The sequence below is a fragment of the Durio zibethinus genome, chromosome 14 (assembly GCF_047325235.1).
Source record: "Durio zibethinus cultivar Kanyao isolate XHJ-2024 chromosome 14, ASM4732523v1, whole genome shotgun sequence".
NCBI classification, from domain to species: Eukaryota; Viridiplantae; Streptophyta; class Magnoliopsida; order Malvales; family Malvaceae; genus Durio; species Durio zibethinus.
In genome coordinates this window covers 22,097,474-22,123,606 of record NC_143175.1, presented here as the reverse complement: position 1 = coordinate 22,123,606, position 26,133 = coordinate 22,097,474, and the positions used below count along the sequence as shown (strand labels likewise).

The 26,133-nt window shown below is 33.3% G+C and overlaps 3 protein-coding genes, 1 non-coding gene and 2 pseudogenes across 8 annotated transcripts; 3 read left to right on the top strand and 3 right to left on the bottom strand.

Annotated features, from left to right (window-relative positions):
• The first annotated feature begins 1,851 nt into the window (after positions 1–1,851).
• On the top strand, positions 1,852–8,905 carry LOC111293884 (bZIP transcription factor TGA10-like). Of its 4 annotated transcripts, none has more exons than XM_022886928.2 (11): positions 1,852–2,353; positions 2,529–2,626; positions 3,355–3,434; positions 3,503–3,631; positions 3,810–3,878; positions 3,999–4,058; positions 4,173–4,250; positions 4,335–4,410; positions 4,508–4,779; positions 5,553–5,792; positions 8,271–8,564. In XM_022886928.2, exons 1-11 carry the CDS (start codon positions 2,175–2,177, stop codon positions 8,442–8,444), a joined length of 1,455 nt encoding a protein of 484 aa, XP_022742663.2. In that variant the 5' UTR covers positions 1,852–2,174; the 3' UTR covers positions 8,445–8,564. The 4 variants fall into 4 exon arrangements, with proteins under 4 accessions (XP_022742663.2, XP_089599971.1, XP_022742664.2 ...); XM_089743845.1 differs by lacking the exon at positions 8,271–8,564 and adding an exon at positions 8,728–8,905 and having other exon boundaries at positions 1,854–2,353; XM_022886929.2 differs by lacking the exon at positions 8,271–8,564 and adding an exon at positions 5,889–6,035 and having other exon boundaries at positions 1,854–2,353.
• A 518-nt stretch (positions 8,906–9,423) lies between these two features.
• TRNAK-UUU (transfer RNA lysine (anticodon UUU)) lies at positions 9,424–9,496 on the top strand. Its single transcript has one exon. It is a non-coding gene; the product is annotated as a tRNA-Lys (tRNA).
• Positions 9,497–10,540: 1,044 nt separating this feature from the next.
• Positions 10,541–12,647, top strand: LOC111293979 (large ribosomal subunit protein eL6-like). Its single transcript, XM_022887067.2, has 4 exons — positions 10,541–10,857; positions 10,957–11,063; positions 12,012–12,193; positions 12,301–12,647. Exons 1-4 carry the CDS (start codon positions 10,601–10,603, stop codon positions 12,454–12,456), a joined length of 702 nt encoding a protein of 233 aa, XP_022742802.1. The 5' UTR covers positions 10,541–10,600; the 3' UTR covers positions 12,457–12,647.
• A 367-nt stretch (positions 12,648–13,014) lies between these two features.
• LOC111293976 (FT-interacting protein 1 pseudogene) lies at positions 13,015–15,516 on the bottom strand (annotated as a pseudogene). The gene has a single exon (XR_016327712.1). The product of XR_016327712.1 is annotated as an FT-interacting protein 1 pseudogene (transcript).
• A 4,120-nt stretch (positions 15,517–19,636) lies between these two features.
• On the bottom strand, positions 19,637–21,337 carry LOC149515130 (3,9-dihydroxypterocarpan 6A-monooxygenase-like; annotated as a pseudogene).
• Positions 21,338–22,717: 1,380 nt separating this feature from the next.
• Positions 22,718–24,802, bottom strand: CYP712A1 (cytochrome P450, family 712, subfamily A, polypeptide 1). The gene is made up of 2 exons (XM_022887063.2): positions 23,820–24,802; positions 22,718–23,525 (listed from the first exon to the last, which is right to left on the bottom strand). The coding sequence occupies exons 1-2, from the start codon at positions 24,738–24,740 to the stop codon at positions 22,896–22,898; spliced, it is 1,551 nt and encodes a 516-aa protein (XP_022742798.2). The 5' UTR covers positions 24,741–24,802; the 3' UTR covers positions 22,718–22,895.
• Between the last annotated feature and the right edge of the window lie 1,331 nt (positions 24,803–26,133).

Genomic DNA, 26,133 nt, shown 5'->3' with positions numbered 1-26,133 from the left:
TAAGATTAATTAAATTATTATTTATAATAATAATTTTTTATTAAAAACGTGATAATTAATAATTAATTTAATAAATTTCAAAAGACGAAAAAAATTATTTACCTAATATAATGATTTTAAAAACTGATATTAACACATTTGTTAGCGAAATCCATACTTATCATTTGGTAGATAGTGTTGAGATTAGAAGTTTTTCTTTTCTCAATCTTGAAATTTAACATAATTAAACTAAAAATATTGACAAAGAATAGGGTGTGGAAATGTTGGTCCAACAAAATTTTTATTACCCAAAGTCTTGAGATTGAGTTATCATTTGGGAAAAAACTAGAAAAAATAAGGAGCTTTCTTAACATCGCATTATTACTCATTAGTTCAAAGACTTCCAAAAATCGAAAAATCCATATGTTCAAGCTTTAGGTTTCAACATCTTGGAAACTTGCCCAACGTCTTCAAATCTAGGTTCAGGTTGAACTGAATGAAAATTTCCACAAATACTATATCATTTTCTTCTTCACATAATTAAAATCCACAAATGCTATATCATTTTCTTCTTCACATAATTAAAAAAATTATTATAATTAATTATATAGCACTCATTGAACTAGCCTAGCTAGAATTTTCTTTATTTTTTTTTAAACTGACTTTGGATTATTCGAGCTATAAATGTTTTAAACTCGATAAATTCTAATTAATGCTTTTTTTTATGAAAGAGATAGTAGTTTGAGGATAAAATAAAAAATTGAAGATGATATATGATTGTATGAACTAACTGAATTAAAATTTGAATTAAATTAATGTAATTTATGATAGATAAAAAATTGGAAGAATGTCATCAATACATTTCAAAGAATTAAAGCCATAGCTTTTGTCCTTCAAAATCATTAATTTAAGTGCCAAATTGAAAATCCCATTTCAACAACCAAGCCACCGGAGATAATTAGATTATTGGAAAAAAAAAAAAGAATTTGGCTTGTAAAATTAAGATGTATCGTGATTTAATAAATATAGTATCATTTATATTATAGAAAATGCTGTTATTATATATTATTTTATCGCAATAATTAAATTTATGTAATAAATTATTATTATACGAACTAATTAGTTCTATTAAAATTATTACAAAAATTTGAGGTTTAAAATTATAAAATTTAAATTAAAATGGAACTTATTAATGGAAAATTCATATTTATTTATCTATTATAAGTTAAAATATTATGATTATAGTTAAACTTTTTCTGGAAAACTATGAAATAAAAAGTTAGGACAAAAATGATTGGATAAACATCATTAATTACTCTTATATTATTACAAACTATTATTATTGCAATGATCAAGCATCAATTCTAAAGTTAAAATATAATAATTTCCAAAATTATTTAAAACAAATTCCAATATACGTAGAGAAATTCTTTTTTTTTTTTTATGATTAAAAATGTTTGATTATAAATTAGTCTCAAAGGAAATCAATTTAAAAAACTCCATCTGAGTAGCCGCCACCACAACATCTACGTGTACGACTGTAAGTTTGCATGAAAATGTCAAGAGTAAATTTACTCTTTGATAAGGATATTATCGTCATTTCAAAATAAATCAATATGAAACTCTGTGAAAGCGGTTTGCCATCAAAAGTATTTTTTATATAAAAAAACAAACAAATAAATAAAATTATAAAGTGTTTATTTTTTCTGGTCTTCTCTGGTTTCTTTATTTATTCATTTATTTTATTTGGAGTTGTGAAATGGATATATTCAGGCCGCTTTATCTGAAAATTTTGGTTTGGAAAAGAAAAAAATAAAATAATAATTTAATTTGTTTATAGAGAGATATAAAGGGTTTTGTCTTTTGTTTTTTGCATTCAATTCCATTCTCTTATTGTTTTTCTTGTTTTTTTCTTTCTCTCTGACTCTCTCATTCTATCATCAAGAAAATCTCTTCCGTTCTTCCAAATTATAACCGACTCTTTTTTTTTTTTTCTCTCTCTTTCCTTCTTTCTCATGACTCTTTTGGACGATGGTGGTGAAAAAATGATTTGCAAAGGAATAAAAGGAAGGTGGTTTCGCCATTAATGGTGAATTCAAAAGCTCTTCAAGTAGAAGAAAAGAAGAAGAGGAAGAAGAAGAAGCTTAGCTAGCTTGGTTGGAGTTTTTGTTTTTGTGGCTAACAGTAAAGGCAACATGAACCACTCCATCCAACTACACCACCACCAAGATAATAATCAACATCATCAAAATCAGCCGCAACAACAACAACAACAGCATCAAATACAAGAGCATAATCAACATCATCAAAATCAGATTCCTTATGCAATGATGCAATCATTATCATCGTCATCTTCCATCCCTGGAAACTTCATGTAATTTTTTTTAAAGTACAAACTATACAAAAGCAAAACACATAAACCACCTCTTTTTCATCTTGTTTCTGTCTCTACTTACCTAGGTCTTACAAACACAAAAGTTTTCTTTTCATTTTTCTTCATGAAAATGTTTTTTGAAAAATTTTTTGTGTTTGTTTTTTGGGGTACGCAGAAGCAAAGATACTGGAGCATATGATTTGGGTGAATTAGATCAAGCCCTTTTTCTCTATCTTGATGGACAAGAACCGTCCAGTATTCAAGACCAAAGACGTGAGTGTTTTCTCTCTCTCTCTCTCTCTCTCTCTCTCTCAAATTTTCCCTTTTTTTATTTTTCACTGTTTACTTCAAAGACTACAAACAAAGGGTTTTCTTTCCTCTTTCTTTTTCTTCTCTCCTTCTCTTTTCATTTTCTGAAGCTTCTGTTATGAAGAATCTTTTCGGACAGGCCTGCTTTGGTCACAGGAAAAGCATGTTCATGTTTCCAACAGATTTAATCTGCCAGTACTTTCTTTGACCAGATCCTTTCAGAAACAAATCTCTGAAAGAAACAAAAGAAAGAGCTAAAATTTTCAATGAAAGAGAAATTCTTTTTTTTTCAACCTTTTTATTTTATTAGTTAATATCATGTTATGAGTAACTTTGGACCATGACATGTAACAAACAACTCTATGATCATGAATTCCTTGCAAAAATTCTATACATGTTCCAAAAAGTGTATCTGTAGGGGTATGGGTTTTCTTTGCAATTTTTTTTTCCTTCCTTTCTTACTTTTATTCTGTTTTGATCGAACAAAGCTACAAATGCATGACGATCCCTATGTTTTTCTTTCATATTTTATATACTTCTCTTGCCAGTGTCTCCCTTCCCTTTCTTTAGGGTCCTGCTTTAATCAGCTTTTCACTCGTTTTGCTCTCTTTCTTTTCTATTTTCATGGACTCGATCGAATTTTTCCTGTAAGAGAAGTTTGCGTTAATGCTTGTGAGAATTTATATATGCAGATAACTCTGGAATGAGACCTCCGACTCTGAATATTTTCCCTTCACAGCCTATGCACGTTGAGCCACCATCATCAACAAAGGTAAAACTTATGTTAGTACAATTATTTAAATACTAATTTTCTAAGTGGATTTGTTTTGTATTTGGTAGACAAGTACAGGATTAGTTTCTCCAGCAACTAGCGGTTCAAAGAGACCATCAGAGCCGTTCATGGAGTTGGCCAACGCCAGGAATGATGCTTCAGCTTCTGCACCAGATCAGCCAGCTAAATCTGTCAAGGTATGATGGGCTCTTAACATAAAAAAGAAATATGTTTTTTTTATATATATATATATTTAAATCGGGAAGAAGAAATCTGAAGTATTATTATTTATTTAAAAACTGAGATTCGCATGTTTTGATTTTGTTTTTCTAAAAGGATGGAATCTTGTAACTATGCATGTTTTAAATTTGGCAGCGTGAAGGGAGCCGTAAAGGGCAAACATCAAGTTCAGAGCAGGAAGGACCCAAAACACCAGACCCTAAGGTGAATTCTTTGCCTCTCTTTTTATTGACATTCACTCCTACTTTTTTTTTTTCTTTCTACTACCTTTTTTCTATTGCAGATGCTGAATGTATGTAATTTGTTTTGATCATTTCCAAGCAGACATTGAGAAGACTTGCTCAGAATAGAGAGGCAGCAAGGAAAAGCAGGCTTAGAAAAAAGGTCAGCCTGTAGAAAAAATTAATTCAAGTATTGGTTTGTTAGCTACATATTATTTTTTTCAAAAGCATTATTTCTGGGGTCCTTTATCTATTTTTCTTGTTAATATCAACACAGGCTTATGTTCAGCAATTAGAGTCAAGTAGGATTAGGCTTACCCAACTGGAACAAGAACTTCAAAGAGCTAGAGATCACGTAAGACATTTCCTTTAAACTTTTTAATATGGTTTATCTGTGAATATCCGAGTATACGTGTGAAAATTTTGTTTTGCCGTTTAGGGCATGTTTTTTGGTGGTGGTAATATCCTGGTAGGAGAGCAAGGCCTTCCTGTTGGTACTAACAACATAAGCTCAGGTTATATACTATAAATTATCTCTCTTTCTTTTACATCTTTTAGATTCTTTTAATTTTAGTGGCTATATATATAAAATGAAATATTTTTATGTTTCAGATGCTGCTGTGTTTGACATGGAGTATGCAAGATGGCTAGAAGAGCATCATCGACTCATCTGCGAGCTCCGAGCAGCCGTTCAAGAGCACCTACCGGAGAACGAGCTTCGGATCTTCGTCGACAACTGTTTAGCACACTTCGACGAGGTGTTGAACCTAAAAGGCATGGTAGCCAAAACGGATGTCTTTCATCTTGTGTCTGGCATGTGGAAGACTCCAGCCGAACGATGCTTCATGTGGATGGGTGGATTTCGGCCTTCTGAGCTCATCAAGGTATTCTAACCCTATCCTTGGAATAATTCAACGCTTGGAATACTAACTTCAAATCTACATTTCGTCAAAAAGATTAAAAAGTAATTACTATTCCTACCAATTAGATTCCTTTTCCTCTATATTTTTATATCTTATTTTTCTATATAAAAGCTTGGATTGTATGACGCCTTTCTTAGGATATACTTCATTTGACACAAAAAATTTATACAGAAGAATTGTGTTCCTTTTATTTGGAGTATATGAGTGAAACAAGATACACTAAAGATTTTATCGAAATATGAGGATATATTAATGAGATAAGACAGGAGGCAAATAGTACGTTTTAATTGCATAGATGCAATTTATTGGTGGCAGTGACAAGCAAAAATATAGAGGGTTAACAAAAATAAAAAACACCACGTAATGACGAAAGGCATCGAAGGTTTTTCTCTAAAAAGATTTGGTTATTTGTCTTTTTGATAAAGCTATGTCTGTTACTGCAGTTTGCGGCAGTAGAGAAGAGAGAACTGCCGTCTGTTGCTTCTCCTACCTCTTCTTCTCCTTCACGGAAATCAAGGATCGTGTTTTCATATTCATCTCTTATGTTTGGTTTGTAGTGAACAAATAAGCCAATTGGCAAAACTGCAGTTGCACAATATAGCTAGAAGAACGAAGAATGATTTATCTTTTTTTTTTTTTTATGAATATTTAGCTTTTGTCCGCATTAGAGATAATGTTTTGATTGTGGATATGATTTTTATTACTCATTAATCTTTTTTCTTTTTTTGTTCCAGGTTATACTGAATCAGATTGAGCCATTGACGGAGCAGCAGATAATGGGCATATGTGCATTGCAGCAATCGACGCTTGATGCTGAAGAAGCTCTATCACAAGGCTTGGAAGCTCTGAATCAGTCGCTTTCTGATATTATAACTTCTGATTCACTGAGCTGCCCTCCTAATATGACTAACTACATGGGCCAAATGGCTATCGCCATGAACAAGCTCTCCACTCTTGAAAGTTTTGTTAGACAGGTAAGCCAGCCTGCTTGATGATCATCTACATGCATTAGTCTCTTTGTATATTTATTATAAGTATTTTAATTATTTGATGCGTTTGTGGAGCCCCAGGACCCGGCCCCATGAATGGTACGATGATGCGACAATTCATCATCACCAACATGGGGTCAAATATGGGTGTGAGAAACGAATCTAGTTGGGAATTAAACCTAACCACAAAATCAACGTTTTCCATGAAACTACCCCACCCATGTCTTCTCGTGCTCACGAGGTAGCTTGGAGGTTACATAATTCCATTAACATAGTTATTATCTACAAGGCATATATATATATATATATCTGCCATCCCATAAAATGCTTGTGGGTTTCATGCATTTCTTTAAAGTGACATTTGTATGCAATAGACATTTAGGTTTCTGGTTTAATTAAAATGTAGCCCATGCCTGCAATAGTGTAGCTAGTATCTGATCTGTCTATAGGATTCAAAACTTAAAACACTTATAGAAGACAGCTCTATTTTGTTCTAGGAGTTATTAATTGTACTAAGTGGACATTAACATTGAAACAATGGGCAGATCTCTCTGTCAAATGATTATCTGTGCCTAATTAAAGCAAGGAAGGCAGTTTGTCGTTGTGTCGATTTCGCAATTGTTAAGACCTAATCACTAGGAAATTAATGAAGTTGTCACCTGATGTAAATAGTTAATATGAAAGCATGGTAGCGACCAATTGACCTTAAGAATATTTGCATTTTCACATGCTAATGGGACCCCTTAAATAATGCATATATATATATAATATTTATGGACGTCCAAAGAGATCCCTCATCCCCATATGTTTGTGATGTCATGGTCGTAACCGTTTGACTTAAATACTTAAGACCATCTCCTATTACTTCCTTTTTCTGACCATTCTTTAACTAAGGCCAAGTCCACCCCCCCCCCCCGCGCTTTTTGTGTCCACGGCTTCACATTGACATCCACTTCTAGGGTTGGCATCGAGGTTCGAACGAGTTTTGCTGCCTCGAATTCAATTCGATTTAATATTTTAATAAATTTGAATTTGATTTTATTCAAATTTTTTTTTGTTTTTTTTATATCCAAACTCGATTCTGATCCGATATTATATAAATCGTACTCGATTCGATTCAAAATTAATAAAATATTTTTTAAATATAAAATATTATTTTTTAAATATAAATATTTAAAAATATCATTATATAAATATATAAATTAAAAATTAAAAAATTAATTAAAAAAATTATTTATATATATATCGGGTTTGATAGAGTCGGATTTGCCTAAACCCGACCGATACCAATTTTTTCGTCATGCCATCCGACCCGACCTGATCTGATATTCAATTTTCAAAAAAAAAAAAAGTCGACCCCAAAAGGTCGGGTTGAACCAGAACTCGTTGGATACGAGTTTTTTTTGCCTTCTCTAGCCACTTCCATCCATCATTAATTAAAACTAGACCACTCACACTGAGCTTAGAGTTACGCTAAAGAGACCTATTAACTTTAGTCTTTAAAATTAGCTCGAGTAATAAGATTGATATTAAATGTGAATAAAAATAAAATGTTTTCTTTTGATATTAAGGATGAGAGATTCAATTTTAAATTTTTAAATAAAAATATGCCTTAAATATTAAATTAAATGTTGGAATGTAAAAATTTTTATTCTCATTAGCTATTGTATATTCTTCTATGTTTAAAAAAACGATTAAGCCTTTTTTACCAATAGATGATCTTGATTGATCCTTGAGATGGGTTCTAATTAAAGAGAATCAACTTCGTAATTTTAGGGTAGGTGGGGCCTAACATTTGGAAAGAAGCGGTTAGCCTTTAGAAAAGTATGATCCTACACTCAGAAAAACCATGAGAGATTGAGAGTTTTAATAATTTTGATGTTTGGTCAATAGAATTGTTTACTAATCAAATCAGAGGAAGTCACAGTAACCATCATTATGTTTGGTAAGTAAAATTTTCTGGTTTTCTTATTAAGTACTATATTATTATCTTTAAGTGTCTTTGAAGGATTGGTTGAAAATGAATTAATAAGTAATTATCTTTTATTTTCTGTCAAAACCTTCTAGACATGGTAAGTAAAAGGCATAGCCTACAAGTAATTTGAAGCAAGAAAATAAAATGAAAAATATTCTTATATCATTTTCAACTTCCCTTCTTTCCCCATTTCACAATCAAAACACCCATGCAGTGCGACAAAGTCATCCTTTATTCTACACTCAAAGTCAAGTTTAATCCATTTTAATTAGTCTTAATGTTACTTTTTAAGGCACATATGTTGATATGCTATTCGCTAGCTGATGGTGTTGTTTTTAGATTCAACTAGTACAGATTTTACATATTTGACATGTTTGTTCGTTTCTAATTATTCTTTTTTTTTTCTTCATTGTATGTAGAAAACTTTTCCTTTAGTATATATTTCCAATAATTTGCATTTAAAAACTTGAAAAAAAAAAAACTTACAGGCAGATAATCTGAGGCACCAAACCATACACCGGCTGCATCAAATCCTGACGACCCGTCAAGCTGCAAGGTGTTTGCTGGCGATTGCAGAGTACTTCCATCGCCTAAGAGCTCTCAGCTCTCTCTGGTTGACTCGCCCCTCAGCAGGAACAATAGAAGCCCTAGCTAGGCCATAGCCACTTTCATGTCTTTTTACTCTTAACTATGATTTTCACCTTTCTACAGAGAGATGCATGTATACATAGATTGACTAAGAATAGATCAAAATTTAAATTAAAGTAGTAGAAGTTTCTCTCATTATACTGAATTTTCTTCTTTGGACAAAGAAATCCAAAAAAAAAAACAATGCTTTTGCAGCCATTTCTGACTGATTAGAAAGAGATAGAACTGGTTAAGAAGAAGAAAAGGCATTGAGAATAGAGAAAGAGGGTTTGATTCCTTTTTTTTATTTATTTTCAGTGTATTTTTGCGCTTATGGAAGAAAGACAAAACGTGTTTCGTTTCAAGAAGAAGAGGGGATGCCAAGTGTTGAAATACAAACGTCCATTTGGCTGATGTGTGTTGTTGCATGGAAGATTTAATTGGGGTCATGATCGAAAAAACCAAAGATGAATCTGAATTCTGACATACTTACTTTTATTTTTGGACTTTGTTGGTTTTTGCCCTTTGGGGGTGATGGGGTTTTGCATTTTTGTCTTTCATAATCATAAATGATAAATCCCTCCCAAGTCCCAACCTACTTAATTAGTCAAATCATAATTAAAATCCAATTGTTTTACTAATTCTAGCTGGGTTAGTCAAATGATAATTTCTTCTAGTCATAGTTGCAATTAAATGACATGCTTCCTTTCAAATTTGAAATAGGCTTTTATTTACGAAGGGTCATGTAATTGTATTTCCAAGTAATTAAAAACCATTTAAGCAATTAAGCTCTAGTCCAATTTAATTATGGCCATCTGATCATATATTTGGGTCTCTTAATTGACGACGATATTAGCGAATTGTATTGATTTTTGCAAGTTATCATATATTTCACATTTTCTTTCTTATAAGTTGAAAGGTACAAGAAAAAAAGTCATATATAAGCCTACTAAAACACTTCAACTCTTCAATTAGAATAAAAAAAAGATACAACCATCTGAAAACAATAGTCAGGCCGTCTTAGCTCAGCCGGTAGAGCGCATGGCTTTTAACCATGTGGTCGTGGGTTCGATTCCCACAGACGGCGGATACTTTTATTTGTTGAAAGCCAGCTACATCATCTTATTCGTTTTCGCTGGTTCTTGTGGACCTTAATGGAAGATTCTTTTATCAATGGAATATTGTTTTAACGATAAAGAAAAGAAACTTTGTGTTACAGGTTTGAGTCTCACCATCTATGTGCTGTACAGTCCAATTTTATATTAGTTTCTAAGTATATTTATTGGATCTTGTTAATAGGTTTTATAGACAATTATTAAAGTTAGTTCAGCTTATATTTTCGGAAATGTTCTTCATTTAATACATGGTTTTTATTAAGGAAGTATTTCCCATGAGATCATCACTCTCAAAATCATAAAGATTTATAGTTTTATATATGATGATTGAATTATTTTGTTTGGTAATAAATTGATAATTTTACAAAACAGTAATTTAAGATAAAAAGAGATTGGATCATTGGGTTTGTTGAATGATTTAATTTTTATCTAAAAATATTGATAAAATTTTATCATTAAATAAAATGATATGTAAAATTAATTGTAGTGGATATTAGCTATGCAATGATATGTTAATCGAAAACTTGATTTCTCTTCAAATTTTAATTATTTTAAATAAAAAATTTTTACTTTTTTTTTTCAAATTAACATTTATTGCACTACATTCAAAAATAAATTACATATTTTTTACATTTTTTTTAAGATTTGATAAAAGAATATATAATTTTTGTTTTCCTTTTTGTTATAATTCTAATATATTTAGTTTTATTTTTTAATTCAAATATTTTACATAATTTATATATTAAAAATTAATTAATTAATTAATTAATATTTTTTAATAATTTAGTTATTTTTTTATGAATAAATAAAATATTATTAATATTTATATAAATTTATTATCTTTAATCAAAAGTAATTGGGCCGTTAAATGTAATTTTGGGCAGTCAATTCTTGTTCTTTCATTTCTACTATTTTGTTTGTTCGTTTTAACCCCAAACCCACACAATCAAAAAGCCCAAAACCCAAAGCCACTTGGAACTCAAACAAGATAACCCTTAAAAACCCTATAATCAGTTGTCCAAATATTTGCTAGACGCCATACGAGGAGCAGCGGCAGAGCATAGGGTATAGACGAAATGGCGGCGAAAAGGAAGACCCCTGTTAGGACCCGAAACCCAGATCTCATACGTGGTGTAGGCAAGTATTCCAGGTCTAAGATGTACCACAAGCGTGGCCTTTGGGCCATCAAGGCCAAAAACGGCGGCGTTTTTCCCCGCCATGACCCGAAACCTAAGCCCCCCGCTGCCGCCGAGAAGGCACCCAAGTTTTACCCGGCTGATGATGTCAAGAAGCCGCTCCTCAATAAGCGCAAGCCTAAGCCAACCAAGCTCAGGTTCTTTTTCACAAATGGATTATTTATTTATTTATTTATTTATTTGTAGATCTCTGAAGATTTGCTTCTTTTTGTTGTGTTTTTGTTTTATTTGTTTAGAGCAAGCATTACTCCAGGGACGGTTTTGATTTTGTTGGCTGGGAGGTTTATGGGGAAGAGAGTTGTTTTCTTGAAGCAACTTGCTTCTGGGCTCCTTTTGGTTACTGGTCTGTTTTTTTTTCCCTTGTTTTTGTTTCATAGTAATTTTGTTTGTTTAAAGAATTTTTAGAACATTTTTTACCTCTGTCCCTTATTTGCTATTGACCCTTTTCTTTTTTGCTGAATGTTTATTTGTAATTTTTCTTGATGAAATGAAATCAGTGACTGCAAGTGTAATTTTAGGTCATGTTTGGTGCATAGGATGATAATCATTCTATATTATGTTTGATTTGTATTTAAAGAAAGAGATACCATTACAAGGGGCATTAATCATCCTCTTGGTATAGGATGATTCAATCATCCCAAAGTGAAAAGGATTATTTTTAATCAATGGGATTGAACTTATGTGTCCTATTATATCTTTAAAAATTATATCAATAATTTAAATTATATCAATAATTTAAATTATATAAACTTTGAGGAAAGATAATTTTGATCAATAAATAAATTATCCTATCTTGATCCTTGCACACATCAAACACAAGATAAGATTATACTATTTAATCTAATTTTATTCATAATATTATTTTATTCTATCTTATCATAATCTTGCGTACCAAACACATACTTAAAGCAGTTGAAGCTTATAGTTAACAAATAAAGTATGATTTTTGCTTGATTCAAATATAAATTTAATGTATGACTGCTGTTCTAAAAATATTTCTTATTGATTTCTCGAGTATTATTTCATCTGTATCAATGTGTTGCATGGAATATGGATATGCTTAAACTGATTTTTTCTTGTTTTTCAAGAAGCACAAGGTTATATTATATTCGTTCTGTTTCTGGACATAGTATCTACGTTTGCCTCTTGTGGCTTAGGGGGGCTAGGTTATCACTATTTGTAGTTTTTTGTCATTAACTAGTGGCTGGTGATTCTTTTTTTTTTTTTTTTTGAAATTTTCATGGTTTGTTCTAGTGCTTTGCTTAAATTCGGGAATTTGCTTTCATTGCAGGACCATTCAAGATCAATGGTGTTCCTTTAAGGCGTGTGAACCAATCCTATGTCATTGCTACTTCCACCAAGGTTGACATCTCAGGAGTTAACATAGAGAAGTTCGATGACAAGTACTTTGCCAAGGCAGTGGAGAAGAAAAAGAAGAAGGGTGAGGGAGAGTTTTTTGAAGCTGAAAAAGAGGTTAGTTAGTTATTTTGCATTTGTTATAATTTAAGCTGTCCTAATCAGGTTAATCTAATTTGAGGTGCTGATTGTCTATTCTCATACTTTTCCTCAAAAAATTATAGGATAAGAAGAAACTGCCAGAGGACAAGAAAGAAGACCAAAAAGCTGTAGATGCCTCTTTAATAAAGTCCATTGAGGGAGTCCCAGACTTGAAGGCCTACCTTGCTGCAAGATTTTCTCTGAAGTCTGGCATGAAACCTCATGAACTTGTTTTTTAGAGGGAATTTTGCATTTAGTTAAGTGCTTCCCTTTGATATTCCTTTGGTTTAGAGTATCAGTGGTTGTATTATCAGATGCTATATGGGAAAACCAAAATTTTTGGATACCTCTTTTCTTATGCAAGAACCTCAAATTTTCATATTATTGTTTTGTGCTAATCTGATTGGAACCTGATTAATTTTCTGGTCAATTTTTTACTTGATTGAATATATACCTTTTGGTTATGCAGTAGCTGGTAGGTTTTTAGTTTGTGGTACAGAAGTTTGTGCTGGCTAACTGAGGCACCATTGATTCATGGCCACTAGATACGTTGAGTTGGTACTCCTTTCGGATTTGCCAATTCTCATGTCGGGTTAGAAGTGGAATGAAGATGTACGCTTGTTACTGGTTCTATCATTAATGATAGTGTTTGGAGGTATTAAAAGCTGTTTTCTGGTTGTGGGTTATCAAGCTGGATGCAGGTATTTGTTTTATGGCTCGAAAAGTGTAATTACCTCAGGAAGGTTCAATTCATTGGAGCCACATAATTTGAAAATAAAACGACAAAAAAAATTAAATGTGAGACAAACAAATCCAATAGGACATAACCAAATAATTTTATTGGAAGGAAAATGAAGGAAATCTGAAAGAGAAAAAAATAGAAAAGGTGGTGAAACTAACAACTATTTTCAGAGCATGCTATCAGCTCGAGAAGGCAATCTCCTGAAGAAATTGCTTGGTACTGAAGGCAGCTTGCTCCGGAATCTGGGATGGCGTAGCCAGAATAAGCCTGCGACCAAAGCCATTATCTTAAATGGTGTCACATACAGTGCCACTGCTGCAATTAGGCAGAATAGTACGAATAGGCTGGTTGCTCTAGGGTCTCTCCAACTCAGCAGAGCCAGAAATCTCTCCCCCTGACTTGCAATGTCTCCTATCACTGTCTGAATTCTTCCTGCCACACTTCTAAGTCTGTCATATCTCATCCTCACTACATCTTGATCCTTGGATGTTGGGAAAGTATCGAATTCTTCATCTAGTTCATCTGGGTGAACTACTTCTGCCCATGAAAGCTTAGTGTCCATGTGAGGAGGATGCCTTGGCCGAAGTCGGTAATTCCAAATCCCAATAAGAAACATGTATAAGAAGATGGTTGGCAGGATTAATTCTGGATAACAGATCAATATGAAAAACAGAACATGTACTAGAATCGTAGTGACAGGATTCTTCCAGTGGCGAACCTCGCCAAGCCACTTGCTCATAGCTATCACACCCGAAAACAGGGAGACAATTCTGAAGAAGTTAGCTTTGCTTCTTCTCATGCTCCACATGTGGGAATCCGCATCCAACATATACTCCATAACCTCTTTTCTCAGTGGTGGCTCAGCTCGGCCAAGCCTCACTGCAACAATGTTCATGGCCTGATATCTCAGGTTATCTAACTGGTTTACAGTGAAAGGATGCAAATAATGCATTTTTGGCAACAACGGATGCCAATAGAGGTAAATCATATGTCCAAGAGAGAGGCATGTGAACCTAACTGCTAACTGAAGCTCCCCCATCTTCTTCAATCCAGACTTTTGTAGAACAAGAAGAGGGTAAGAATTTGTATAAATTTTATCTGTTTCCAGGGTTGATAGTCTAATTCTTACCTTTCCGATTCTGGAATCATTTTTACCTCCACTGCCTGAAGCTGGTTTTTCACTTCCACCCAAGTGACAATTATCAAAAACTCCCAATGTGATCACTGTGCAAGGGTCATAGACCTCCCAAGTATATTGTTCATTCCATTTAGGATTGAAGCTTTCGATTATAGTTCTCGTGCGCACCCACTTCTGCCCATATTTAGCTACACAGTAAGCGTCTGTGGTTCCCCTGCCCTCTTTGGTCTTCATGGGTTGAAGACCTTGAGCGCTTAAGATGCCCACTTCCAGGATTCCAATTGGGTTCTTCCAAAGCTCCCTCGCAGTTGGCCTCTGGTCACTTATATACATGGTTGATTCATCCATCACATGGTAAGCTCCTTCAAGACAGACTCTAAGGTTAATCCTGCTTGAAAATTTGAGTTCGTGCCTCTTGTCTCCCTCCAGAGCACCAAATCCAAATTTTTCGAGGTTGAACCATTTAGAATGAACTGACCGATGATCCAAGCGCCTTTCAAAGATGTGGAGGGGCAAGATTATCCTCCCCATAACTTCATCTTTTGCAGGGGTCACCTTATTTTCAACTGTTAGATACAGTTTCTCCTCAAAAGGTTCAGCTGCTACGAATAACAAATCTTCATTCCACATGGGGTTTGTTGTCTTCTGGGGACATAGCTTGGTTTTGAGTATTTGGTTTCCAACTTGAGCCTTAACAAAAGCCTGTGGTAATTGGCTTCTGTCATGTGGCTCCAAATCCTGAGCTTCAATAACATTCACTCTGAGATACCACAGTTTTGGAGAGACATAAACCTTTGATCGGATATTGAAAACACCCTCTCCTTGAACTGAAGCAGCATCTGTGTGCCAGGCTTCCGGGAAAGCTTCATCGGCTTGTGTTCCCATCCAGACTGCAAGCATGACCTCTCCTTTCACCTTTCTATGCCCTCGAAGGTCTTCTAATCTATACCATTGTGGTGCCAAAGGGCTATCAGGTGGAACCCTTGTAGGTATTTCATTCATGTCGAAGATCACCCTTCCTATAAAATCATCTCGGCCAACCATCTCCTTGTCTCTGACAAAGACCTCTAGAATTGAAGACTGTATCTTCTCCTTTGAGAATGCAAAGACTTGCTGCCATTCTGGGTTTGTTTTCTTCTCAAAATGCTGTGTTTTTCCTTTATAATTCCCTAGCTTCACTTCGACATAAGGATCAATGTTTCCGGTGACAGGATTAGTGGGCAGATCTTTGGCTTTAACAACCCTGACATACAGATAAAACATCTGTTCAACGAGATCATAAGTGCTTGTTGCTCTTTCACTGCTAATCCAACCACCTCCGCCGCGCATTCCTCCATGAGGCCATCGTTCTCCTAGCTGGGGCTTTGTGTCTTTCAATTTGAACTCTTCTTTCTGGTTAGCAGCAGCCGCTGGATTCATTGTGCAAGACTTTAACTCACCTCTTATGCTGGTTTTGGCCGGAAAATGATTGCTTTGTACCAGTATACTTCTATTCTAACTTTAGTACCTGAAGCCGAAAGATTGGCATAAAAAAGAAAATTGGAAGAAGGGTTTTTTTTCTTGAAGGACAGGGAAGACAGTTACCAATGCTACCCCAAAATATATGGAAGCTCCCATAACTCACCTCGGCATACAAGGAAAAAACCACTACTTTTCTAATTGGCATTTATCATAATTGGAATTTATCAAACTACTTCCTTTATTGACTTGTACAGTTGCATTCAAACAATCGATTCTTATCTTCCCAAGAAAGTTGCCCACCAGAATTTTCTCTCAATCTCATGATTTTGGAGGCATTGCTACCTTCCTCATTACACCTTTTCTGCTGCTTTAATTTACCGATAAGAAGAAGAATCTTTATTGTTCAAAGGAAACAAAGGTGAGCGAAAAGAAAGATCAAGGCTGATATTGAAGATTAATTGTTTGAAGGAAAAGGCATTGCAAAACATGACCATCCATACATAAATCTGAAAACATAGAGAACACTGGTGAGTTAGTTCCTAGAATTCCATGTACCAGCAAAAGATAGTCGATGGATGACCTACTTGGGTGGACAAAGATAACCTTTTTAATATTTTAATACAGGGTTAAGACTAAGTGCATCCTCACTTTCCAAGATTCTTTAAGCTTTCCTAACTTTGCTAAAATTTTGTCAAACTGCAAAAGCAAAAAAAAGAAGCTTAAACAAATTGGATGCTGCTGAGAAAAGGGTATCCTAGTGATTTTAGCTTAGTTGCATAGCATCACTTTGCAGATGGCCTCTGATTGTGGACAGTTTTCCTCTTTCTGAAACACAGCTAGTGGTGAAGTAAAGGTAGCAAAATAGGTCAAGGAAATTGAATGAGCTTTTAAATGAAATTGTGTGATGAGAGAGCTTAAAAGAAAAGCAAAAAGTAAAGCAGAAAGAAAGGTTAAGGGCACATGACCTTACATACAAAGATGCTTTTGCCCATTTATTCTCCATCTTTATTCCAATCTTAATTTAGTTCTTTCCTGCTGGCATCTTCAAGTAAGAGTTTGGTGTCACCTCAACCTGAGCATTCCTTAGTTTTTTTTTTTTTTTAATCATTTTTTTAATGTCAAGTGATCATGAAGAAATTAACAGAAAAAAAAGAGAGAGACTGATATTTCTAATTATGAGATTGTCACTAACCAGAAGATGAATCGGCTTCCGTGAATCCTTTGCAACAAATAGAGAAAATGATTTTTTGATCAGCCCCACATGCCATTCAACAATGGAGACAATTACCCAAGCAAAAGAGGAACTAAAGTTGGGGTAATAACAACACTGGGATTTTTTTTTTTTTTTTTGTTTTCCAAAAAAAATAATTAGTAGTTTTTCAAGGAAGTTTATAATCAAAATTAATTATAGTTAAAATAAGATTAATTAGAAGTCACTAAGTGTTGATTGATGTATGTATATAAGTAGTTATGCACCTTTATAAAATTATGATATAATGTTATTTCAATGGAATTTTAAAATCATCTTATATAATTTAAACTCATATAATAAAATAATGGTAGTTTTTTTTTTCTTTTGTCAGAAATTTTTGTGCATATCTTTTTAAGCAGAGCTAAAGTTGTTTTTGAAATTTGGAGCATCTTTGCCTTGGATTGCCGCAATAAATGTTGCAACTTTAATGATTTGTTGTAAAGGAAAAAAAAAAAAAAAGGTTCTTCAAATTAGTAGAGACTGATTGCCTAATTAAAACAATGAAAATATTTTTATATAAAAAAATTATAATATTTTAAATCAAATTTCAATTAAAGTATATATTATTGATATATAAAGAAAATAACAATATTGGATGGGCCAAACTCGGGCTTAAAATTCTTTTACTCTAACCTGACTCAAAACGAGTTAAGTTTGTAGGCTTGGTCTCATTGTTTAGCCCATGATCAGATCTACTTCACTTGTATATGTATGATACGTATCTAACTCAATTTTCTTCTCACACGTCACATACACATAAGAGATTTGGTAATTTTTATATTAGTATAAATTATTAAAATTTATGTATTTATAATATATTTTATATGAATAAATATAAAGATAAAAAAAAATATTTTTTAATTTTATTAAATTTTTATATAATAATTATTATAATTTTAAATCATATTATTTTCATATTACATTTATATTATATCACTATATCATATTTTAAATTATTAAAAATATTACACCGCCCTTCCATTCCATTCCATTTAAACAAAGCCCATCAATTATTCAACATTTAAGGAGATATATTTATATCTATTTATTACATGTTAGATTATGATTTTTTTTTCTCGAGCATAGATGAAATTATTTAATTAAAGAAAATAGATATTGTTATTTTTTATATTTTTAAATTTTCATTTTATATAATTTTTATTATTAATATTTATAAATAATAATTTTAATTTCATTAAATAAATAACAATCTTTACCCCAAAAGTCATAGAAAAATACAATATTATAGCAATATTTTCCACTTTATTTTGACTTAGTTTCATATTTTTTTATATCATTTATTATACTATTTTTTTTAATTATTTTTACGGAACAGTTAAGGTTTAAATATATTAATATATATAATAAGTATTTAAAAACAAAATCTTTTGATGTAACTCCCGTCTATATCTCTTTCTATTACACATCATCTTGCTTTACTTGTTCCATTAGAATCTAGAGAAAATATAAATAGGCAAACTTTTTTTTTATAATTTTGAAGATTAAACAATTAAGATTAACAATGTCATCTCCAAAGTTACAAACAAAATTTTAATTTCTTTATTTCCCTACTTTTGGAGTTTAATTTGAGGTAGCATGATAACATATTATATATTTGACGTACAATATTACATAATTAAGTTGTTGCAATCAACATGTAAGGGGCCAAATTGAATTAGGATGAAATATAACCAATTATTGAAATTAAGGGTGAAGCTAGTCATCAATTATATACTTGAGAGAAAATGACACTGGTCCCAAACTCTGAAATTGATTTGCTATTTTATTATTATTTTTTTTGGGTACTACTAACCATTAATTAATTCGATTGGATTATTGGAATTGGATGACAAATTTGATACAACACTTTTAAAATTTATTGTATGATCTTGCATATCGTATGCACGGTCCCCCTCGGTATAATTTGGCCATTATGAAATTAAATGTAAATCAAATGAAATATATTCTACTTCTTGTCGTGACCTGGTTGGCATGGCTTACTGGTGTCTGATGCATATAAGTTGAAGGTTTTTTTTTTGGATAAAATTCCACGTTTCTATAATAATTATAGTCGTAAATATAATTATCAAATCAATATAAAATTAATGATAAGTGATTGATTTAATTGGTTAGGTTCATTTTTTTTGACGAAAAAATATTGGGTTCGAATTTTGTCGATGACCACTTATTAAGGTCATTTCGAATACATGATTTACAGTCGTTTATCTTAAATTATCAAATATATCACATCTTATCTTGACTTGAGGAACTAAATAATCTATCTATCCCTGAATTTTTTTTACTAAAAAAAAAAAAACCAACGTGAAATTTGATAGATATGTTAAAATTAAATATGAAATTTTATAATTTTAATTATAATAAAAGATTTCGAATATTTTTTTTATTTTATTTTAATATTTTATCTTCTCAAAATGTACCATATATAATGCAAATTGAGAATTATGGAAGGAATTGATTTGGAAAAATGCATTTGGACATACAAAATAATTGCCAAAAAGCTTTAAATAATTCCTAAGGTCTTTTTTTTTTTGCCTCCATGAATAAGACTATTGAATAAAAAATGTTATGCTTCCATAAGCTTTAGCAGTGGTCCAGAAAATCTTCGCGGATCAATGTATGAAATCAAAGTTGCATTTTTTAATTTATGTAATTTCATTTTTATTTATATTGATTATTCAAGACATTTGTCGTTTTAATATTCAATCTTTGCATAATTACAAGTGACGTATACATTGATTCGAAGGCTAAAGATGATTTGATCAAATGAGCTCCTTGCCCTCGTAACACTAGCAACAAGTACCATGTAAATAAAAACAAGTTTCAAATCTTGGGTTCATGCCTCAAATGGATCAAAACGAGTGAAGGGGTAGTGCAAATGCCCCTGAATAACCTGTCCCTGCTACTTCATTATCAATTTTCGCCCCATCTTTCACTTTCCTGTCAAAGCATTGTACCGGGGCTCCAATCGTCGCTTGCATCACGAACATAGCATGTGATGCACCAGGGCAAGCTCTCATTGCACTACCAAATGGAAGGTAATGAAAATCCTAGCCCTTCATGTCCGTATAGTTGCCTAAGAAACTGTCAGGCAGGAATTTTTCCGGTTCCTGATAGCAATTTGGATCCCTCATGATCAAATAGACGTTAATGAAAACACTAGTCCCTTCCTTGAGATCAAAGCCATTGATCTTGTTATCTTTGTTGGAAAGTCGTCGGAGGAAGGCCCCTGGAGGATGTAACCTTAGGATTTCCTTGCCTACTGCTTGCAAATAAGGGAGTTTTGGGGCATCAGATTCTTTGATTAGCCTATTAGTATCCACAAGTGAGTCAATCTCCTCTCTAAGCTTTTGGAATATGTGAGGATGATTGATAAGCTCTGCCATTGCCCATCGTATTGCTGCAGCTGTTGTATCCACACCAGCCATAAATAGTTCCTATATCAGACATGACATCAATGTATATTGAAATCATGATCAATTAGAACCGTTTTGTATTGAAATCATGATCAATTAGAACTGCTGATTCTACCTTTGAGAAAGACAAAAAAACAACGGCAATTGAATCTAAACTTCAATCGATGCAATAATTACCACGAAAAAATTCATGATCTGATCCCTAGTCAACAGAACTTCAGCATTTGTGTCTCTATAAGTCTCCAACAAAAGACATCACATCTTTCTCATGATATTTTCGCAATGGTTCAGCTCATTATCTTGATAATCCTTCATAATCTGCTGCATCAACCGATCATAACCCTTGAGAGTCAACTTAAGCCTCTTCCCATTACCAAAGAGGTCGAATTTCTTCAAAGGACCAAACAGTTCTCCAAAATGAAACTTTGCTGCATATTTCATGCTATCTGTGATAAATTTTCTGATCTCCGCAGCTTGATTAGGATTCCTTGAACATCTCCTTCCCATTGCCATCCTGTATATCATGATATTTGTCAGAGCTTGTTAGTTCAGCCGCCAAGTCACATGGCTTTCCTGCTTGAGAACTCTTCAGCAGTGATTTTAAGAGCTTGCTTTGGATGAATCAATCAAGCTGTGGGCCTGTAACAGCTTAGTCATATACAATTTCTTCATGAACCTCCAATAAGCACCATAGGGAGCATTAGTAAAACTGTAAAAGAACTGTCTTCTTATATGTGGTAAGTTGTTGGACCAGGCTTGGGAACTTGGAGAGAAAATCGTACTCAACTATTCTCAATATTTCTTGAGCTGATTTTGCATCCGAGGCAACAACAAAATTAGGAGCTCCACACGTATCTGCATTAGAGGGCCGTATTCTCTGGTTAGAGTTTCAAAAGTTGTAGGTAAGCCGGATTTCAACAGGTGAATGTGACCGATGATTGGTAGAGATGGAGGGCTGGGTGGATAGTTGGCTTTTGACTTGAAATTCCCCGAAGACTTAACCAATAAACTTAGCAGAAGAGTAGAAATGGTCAGGATTAAGAAGTGGTAGAAGTAGTACAATTGGCCAAGAGTCGACGCCATGAAATTTTGGTATAGCAGATGGAGGGAAGCAATTTTGCATGGAGTCAACCACCGGACGTATGTAATTTGACTTAGCTATCAAGGCAAACACTGTTCTTCCAAAAAGTGATTGCTACCCTCTAACCACAATTTTTATCAATTGTTGCTGATACTTTTCTTTTTTATTTTTGATAGATTCTTGATATTCTTATTTTATAATCTTATATCTTTAAGGCAAAAGTTTTAACCCAGATAAATCATTGAAACAAAGAACTTCCGAAATAGAAATCCCCTGCCCCACCTCTGTGTCCTATTCTTGTTGGATGTGTTAGCTTTGGAGTTGGGTTTAGGAGGCGCAGATGTTTGGGCATTAGAGACAATCCCATCCGGTTCCTTTTCCTAAATAAAATTTAAATGTCGTCAAAAAAATAAAACTTAATTTAAACAAGAATGAAATGGGTATTTTATGAAGAATCATTCATCGTTTTGCTATGATTTATTTACTTCAATGCTCGGAACATTTAAAAGACAGTATTACACTTCAAGCTCCATTTATTCTCAGCATTTTCATTCCTGGAATGGATCAAAACTTAAACTAGGATGAGATTTCATAGGAAGTGCCATTAAACCCGAAAATCCGGATCCAACAGTTATATCAACCTTTTCCCCATCTTTAATTTTCCAATCAAAGCATTCCTGGGACCCAACAGTCCCATGCATCACTAGATAAGCATGTAAGGAACCAGCTTATGCTCTTCGACTACCCTCTAACGTTAGGAACCAAAAAATCCGGATCCTAGTTTTCCATTAAATATTCACCATTGTTTTCTCCAAAGTTGTCCAAAAACATCTCTGGACAATACTTAAAACGGGTCGTTCCAGGCTTCCGGGAGTCGCATAATGGCGTAGGCATTGATCAGAACTCTATCCTTGACTTGGAGGTCATAGCCATTAATCTTGCAGCCTTTGGTGCATTCCCTATGGAAAATAGGCAGTGGAGAATGCTGCCAGCAGCCTCAAAGTTTCCCTGGCGATTGCTTACAAGGGAGGTAGGTCTGGCTAGTCTGATTCTTTGACTAGCCTTTTGAACAGGACAACTGAATCAATCTTTTCCCTTAGCTTCTTGAATACTTGTGGATGGTTGATGAGCTCTGCCATGGCCCATTGTGTGGCTGCTACAAATGCTTTAAAATTTTTTTTAAAAAATATATAATATCAAAAAAATTTTATTAAGAATTGCCGGGGATTACTATAGAAAATAATATTTAAGAGAATTTTCATAGTTTTAATAATTAATGGATAATAAGACTCACCAAGTGACTATGGTATTTGAAAAAAAAAAGTTTTTTTTTTTAAATATATGATCTTGAGCTACCAAAAAAAAATTATCAATTCATATATTTCACCTCTCTTGTATCGTAAAAGCACATAACTATATAAAAACATTCTAAGTATATAGTTATCACCTACAAAGCCCAAAAGTTTGCAACTCGGAGACTTAGTAATCAAATACCCACTTTAAAACAAAATCTAATTGCCAAAGACAATGCTTCACTTAATATTTATTTTGAACTTTGTCATGGTGTTGCTCAAAAAGGATTAAAACGTGCAATAGGGTAACACACAAGGGGACGAGCCATTTCTGAAGCGAACCCAGACCCTGGGCTTAAATCAACTTTGCCACCATCCTTCACCTCCCAATCAAAGCACTGAACCAAGGATCCCACAGCTGCATGCATCACCACCATAGCAAGGGAGGCTCCAGGGCATCCTCTCCGGCCGCTCCCGAAAGGAAGATACCGAAAGTTTTGACCCTTGAATTCCATCTGATGCTCTCCAATTCTCTCATCAGAGCTTTCCATGAACCTTTCAGGATTGAATTCATCAGGATTCGTCCATGAATCAGGGTCCCTCATAACAGCGTAGACATTGACTAGTACTCGGGTCTTGGCCTTCACTAGGAAGCCGTTGACCTTGCAATCTTCAGCACATTCCCTGATGATCAAGGGAGCTGAAGGATGAAGCCGGAGAGTTTCTCTTATGACTGCGCGAAGGTAAGGAAGATTTGGGACGTCGGATTCTTTGACTAGCCTGTTTGGTCCTACGACAGAATTGATCTCATCCCTAAGCTTCTGAAAGGCTTTTGGGTGGTTTATGAGCTCCCCCATTGCCCATTGCATTGCTGATGAGGATGTATCTGTACCAGCCATGAATATATCCTATTTCGCAGAGTAAAATATCAATTAGATAAACAATTTGTTTTGAAAATTTAAGTATATAGCAATTAATTAACAGAAAATTGTGTGGACTATTATACAAAAGTATTTATGTGACACCAGCTTTTGCTTCAAATAATATATAAGTGCATGTATTGTTTAATTCAAAGAGTCAAGTTTAATTCTATATTTAAGAAATTGTAGAAGTAATTAAGGATATATAATTACCAAAATAACCCAAAGCCCAGTAAGTAAAGTTCATGGAAATTCAAGTTAACAAAGGTAGAAATTAATTACCAGCAAGAAAGACTTGATGTCCTTCATTGAAATCTTCACTTCAGCAGTTGGATCTCCGTATACCTCCAACAAAATATCCAACAAATCCTTCCTTTGATCCTTATCTAAACCCTTCATTGCCTCCTCTTGATGTTCCTTAATGATCCTCTCCACCAACCGGTCATACTTCAGCAAAGCCGCCTTAAGCTTCTCCCCATTCCCTGAGAAATCCAATATCTTCAAAGGACCCAACACATCTCCTACACTAATCTTCCCTGAAAGCTCCAAACATATCCGAATTAGTTCCTTAATCTCAGCAGCATCGTTGTCGCTCCCCGAACAACGTGTGCTCATCGCCATTCTGCAGATAGTATTGTTCGTCAGGGTTGTGAACTCGCTGCTCAAGTCACAAGGCTTTCCTTCTTTGCAACACTTCATCACGGATTCCACGAGCTTAACCTTCTCTTGGTCTCGGATATCGGTAAACTTGTCCAGTTGAGGGACAGCCAAGAGCCTTGTCATGCAAAGTTTCTTCATGAAACGCCAGTAGTCACCGTATTGAGCCAGGACAAACCGGGAGCCCCTGTAAATGAAGTTTTCTGAGGAACCAAATTCGGGCCTCGAAGAAAAATTCAGATCTTGGGTTTTGAATATTTCTTTTGCTACTGTGGCGTTGGATACAACAACGCAAGCTGACGCACCCAGACGGATCCGCATGAGAGGGCCATAGCGTCGAGCCAGGGCTTGGAAAGATACGGGCAGGACTGAGCTGACTAGATGCAAGTGTCCGATGAAAGGGAGCGCTGGTGGGCTCGGTGGGTCTGGAACTAGGGTGAGATGAGGCTTTAGGAAAGTTTTGATGAAAGAGTGGATTAGGAGAGCAGTCATAAACCATATCAAAAACTGAAGGTAATAGTAAATGTCGCTGGAAGTCATGGCCATAGCAAATTAAGAGAGTTGTTTCTCTTTTCTTGAGGGCTTGTAAATGTTGGGCTTCTCACATGCTTTTATAGACTTTTTTTTTTGTGCATTTAATAATTAACCCATACATTCCATTTCCACTGCTTTTCATACCCTATATATACTAGATCCATGCTTATGATAAAGTATTATTTTCCCTATATTTATTTTTTTTTGAAGATATATTTCTTCATTTTCCATATATTTTTATTAAAAAAAGCTATAATTCGATTGATATAATTTCAAGAATTTGTTAAATGCCGCTCTTAATGTTTTGAAAACTTGGAGTTGGATGAGATTAAGAGAATCTTGTTTCCCAAAATTTACTTCCTGCATATGACAAACGTTGAGGGAGACTCAGGGCAGGGACCATGTACGAAGCAAAAATTTGGTCCATATCCGTTGTCATTAGGTTTTTTTTAATCAATCACTATCATTACCTGCGGGGACCTCGCCATAATTCTAGAGATTTTATTTTAATTAGTACAATGCAAATGACAAATTCAATAGTATTATAATGGATGATTAATTATCTTATAAATTATTTTTAGCTGTTTAATTTAGTGGTTAAATAAATTTTTAAAAGACATAAAATTAGAGTTCAACCCTAATTTTTTTCTTCTCCCTTATTGTAGGATTCTGTTTCTCTTTAAACAAAAAAAAAATTATCTTACAAATTTAAATAGATAAAAAATAACTTAATTATAATATTTTAGTAGTCTTGTACTTCTTTTCTCCTTGCAATTATTTCACAAATCTATGTAAAAGTAGTTTTGAAATTGAAATAGTGCTTTGGGTTTTTTACAACACAAAATATAAAAAATAAAAAACTCCCAAAAAAGAAATCTGGGTTTTCTTTTTTAAATTAAAATCATAATTTTTTTTTTAAAGAAATTTAAGAATTTTCTTTAAAAATTTCATCTCCTTTAAAAAAATAATAAAAAATTATTAACACCAACCAACAAACAATAAACTCTTTTGGGTTAAAAGAAGATAAAAAAAATCATCCGGGTCAATTGGATCCAACCCGATCCAAAGTCTATTCAGTAGGCCCAATTATGAATCTATCCTTTGAGCCCAATAGCCATTTGAAAGTTTTCAAATATAATTATAGTCCATCTTCATTATATTTTATGCATATTTTAAATTTAATAAAATAAATAAATATGTGCTAAATAAAATAAAATAATAAAATGCAATAATTTAAGAAAAATCCCTATTTATTTGCTTTCTTATTATTATATTTTTTTCATTTATATAATTATATTTATTCAATTTAGTAAACAATAATTAAAAAGGTAGGTAATGAAAACAAGGATTAATTAATTAAAGTTAATAATAATTGACCAGAAAAAATTAAATTAATAATAAATTT

What these genes read in the sequence shown, in the direction of transcription:
- CYP712A1 (XM_022887063.2), bottom strand. Translation starts at nt 24,740, where the DNA reads ATGGCCATGACTTCCAGCGACATTTACTATTACCTTCAGTTTTTGATA. An exon ending in ACATCAAGTCTTTCTTGCTG is followed by an intron (nt 23,526 to 23,819) that starts GTAATTAATTTC and finishes TCTGCGAAATAG; the next exon opens with GATATATTCATGGCTGGTAC.
- LOC111293979 (XM_022887067.2), top strand. Translation starts at nt 10,601, where the DNA reads ATGGCGGCGAAAAGGAAGACCCCTGTTAGGACCCGAAACCCAGATCTC. An exon ending in CCTAAGCCAACCAAGCTCAG is followed by an intron (nt 10,858 to 10,956) that starts GTTCTTTTTCAC and finishes TTATTTGTTTAG; the next exon opens with AGCAAGCATTACTCCAGGGA. An exon ending in TTTTTGAAGCTGAAAAAGAG is followed by an intron (nt 12,194 to 12,300) that starts GTTAGTTAGTTA and finishes AAAAAATTATAG; the next exon opens with GATAAGAAGAAACTGCCAGA.
- LOC111293884 (XM_022886928.2), top strand. Translation starts at nt 2,175, where the DNA reads ATGAACCACTCCATCCAACTACACCACCACCAAGATAATAATCAACAT. An exon ending in TTCAAAGAGCTAGAGATCAC is followed by an intron (nt 4,251 to 4,334) that starts GTAAGACATTTC and finishes TTTGCCGTTTAG; the next exon opens with GGCATGTTTTTTGGTGGTGG. An exon ending in TTGAAAGTTTTGTTAGACAG is followed by an intron (nt 5,793 to 8,270) that starts GTAAGCCAGCCT and finishes AAAAACTTACAG; the next exon opens with GCAGATAATCTGAGGCACCA.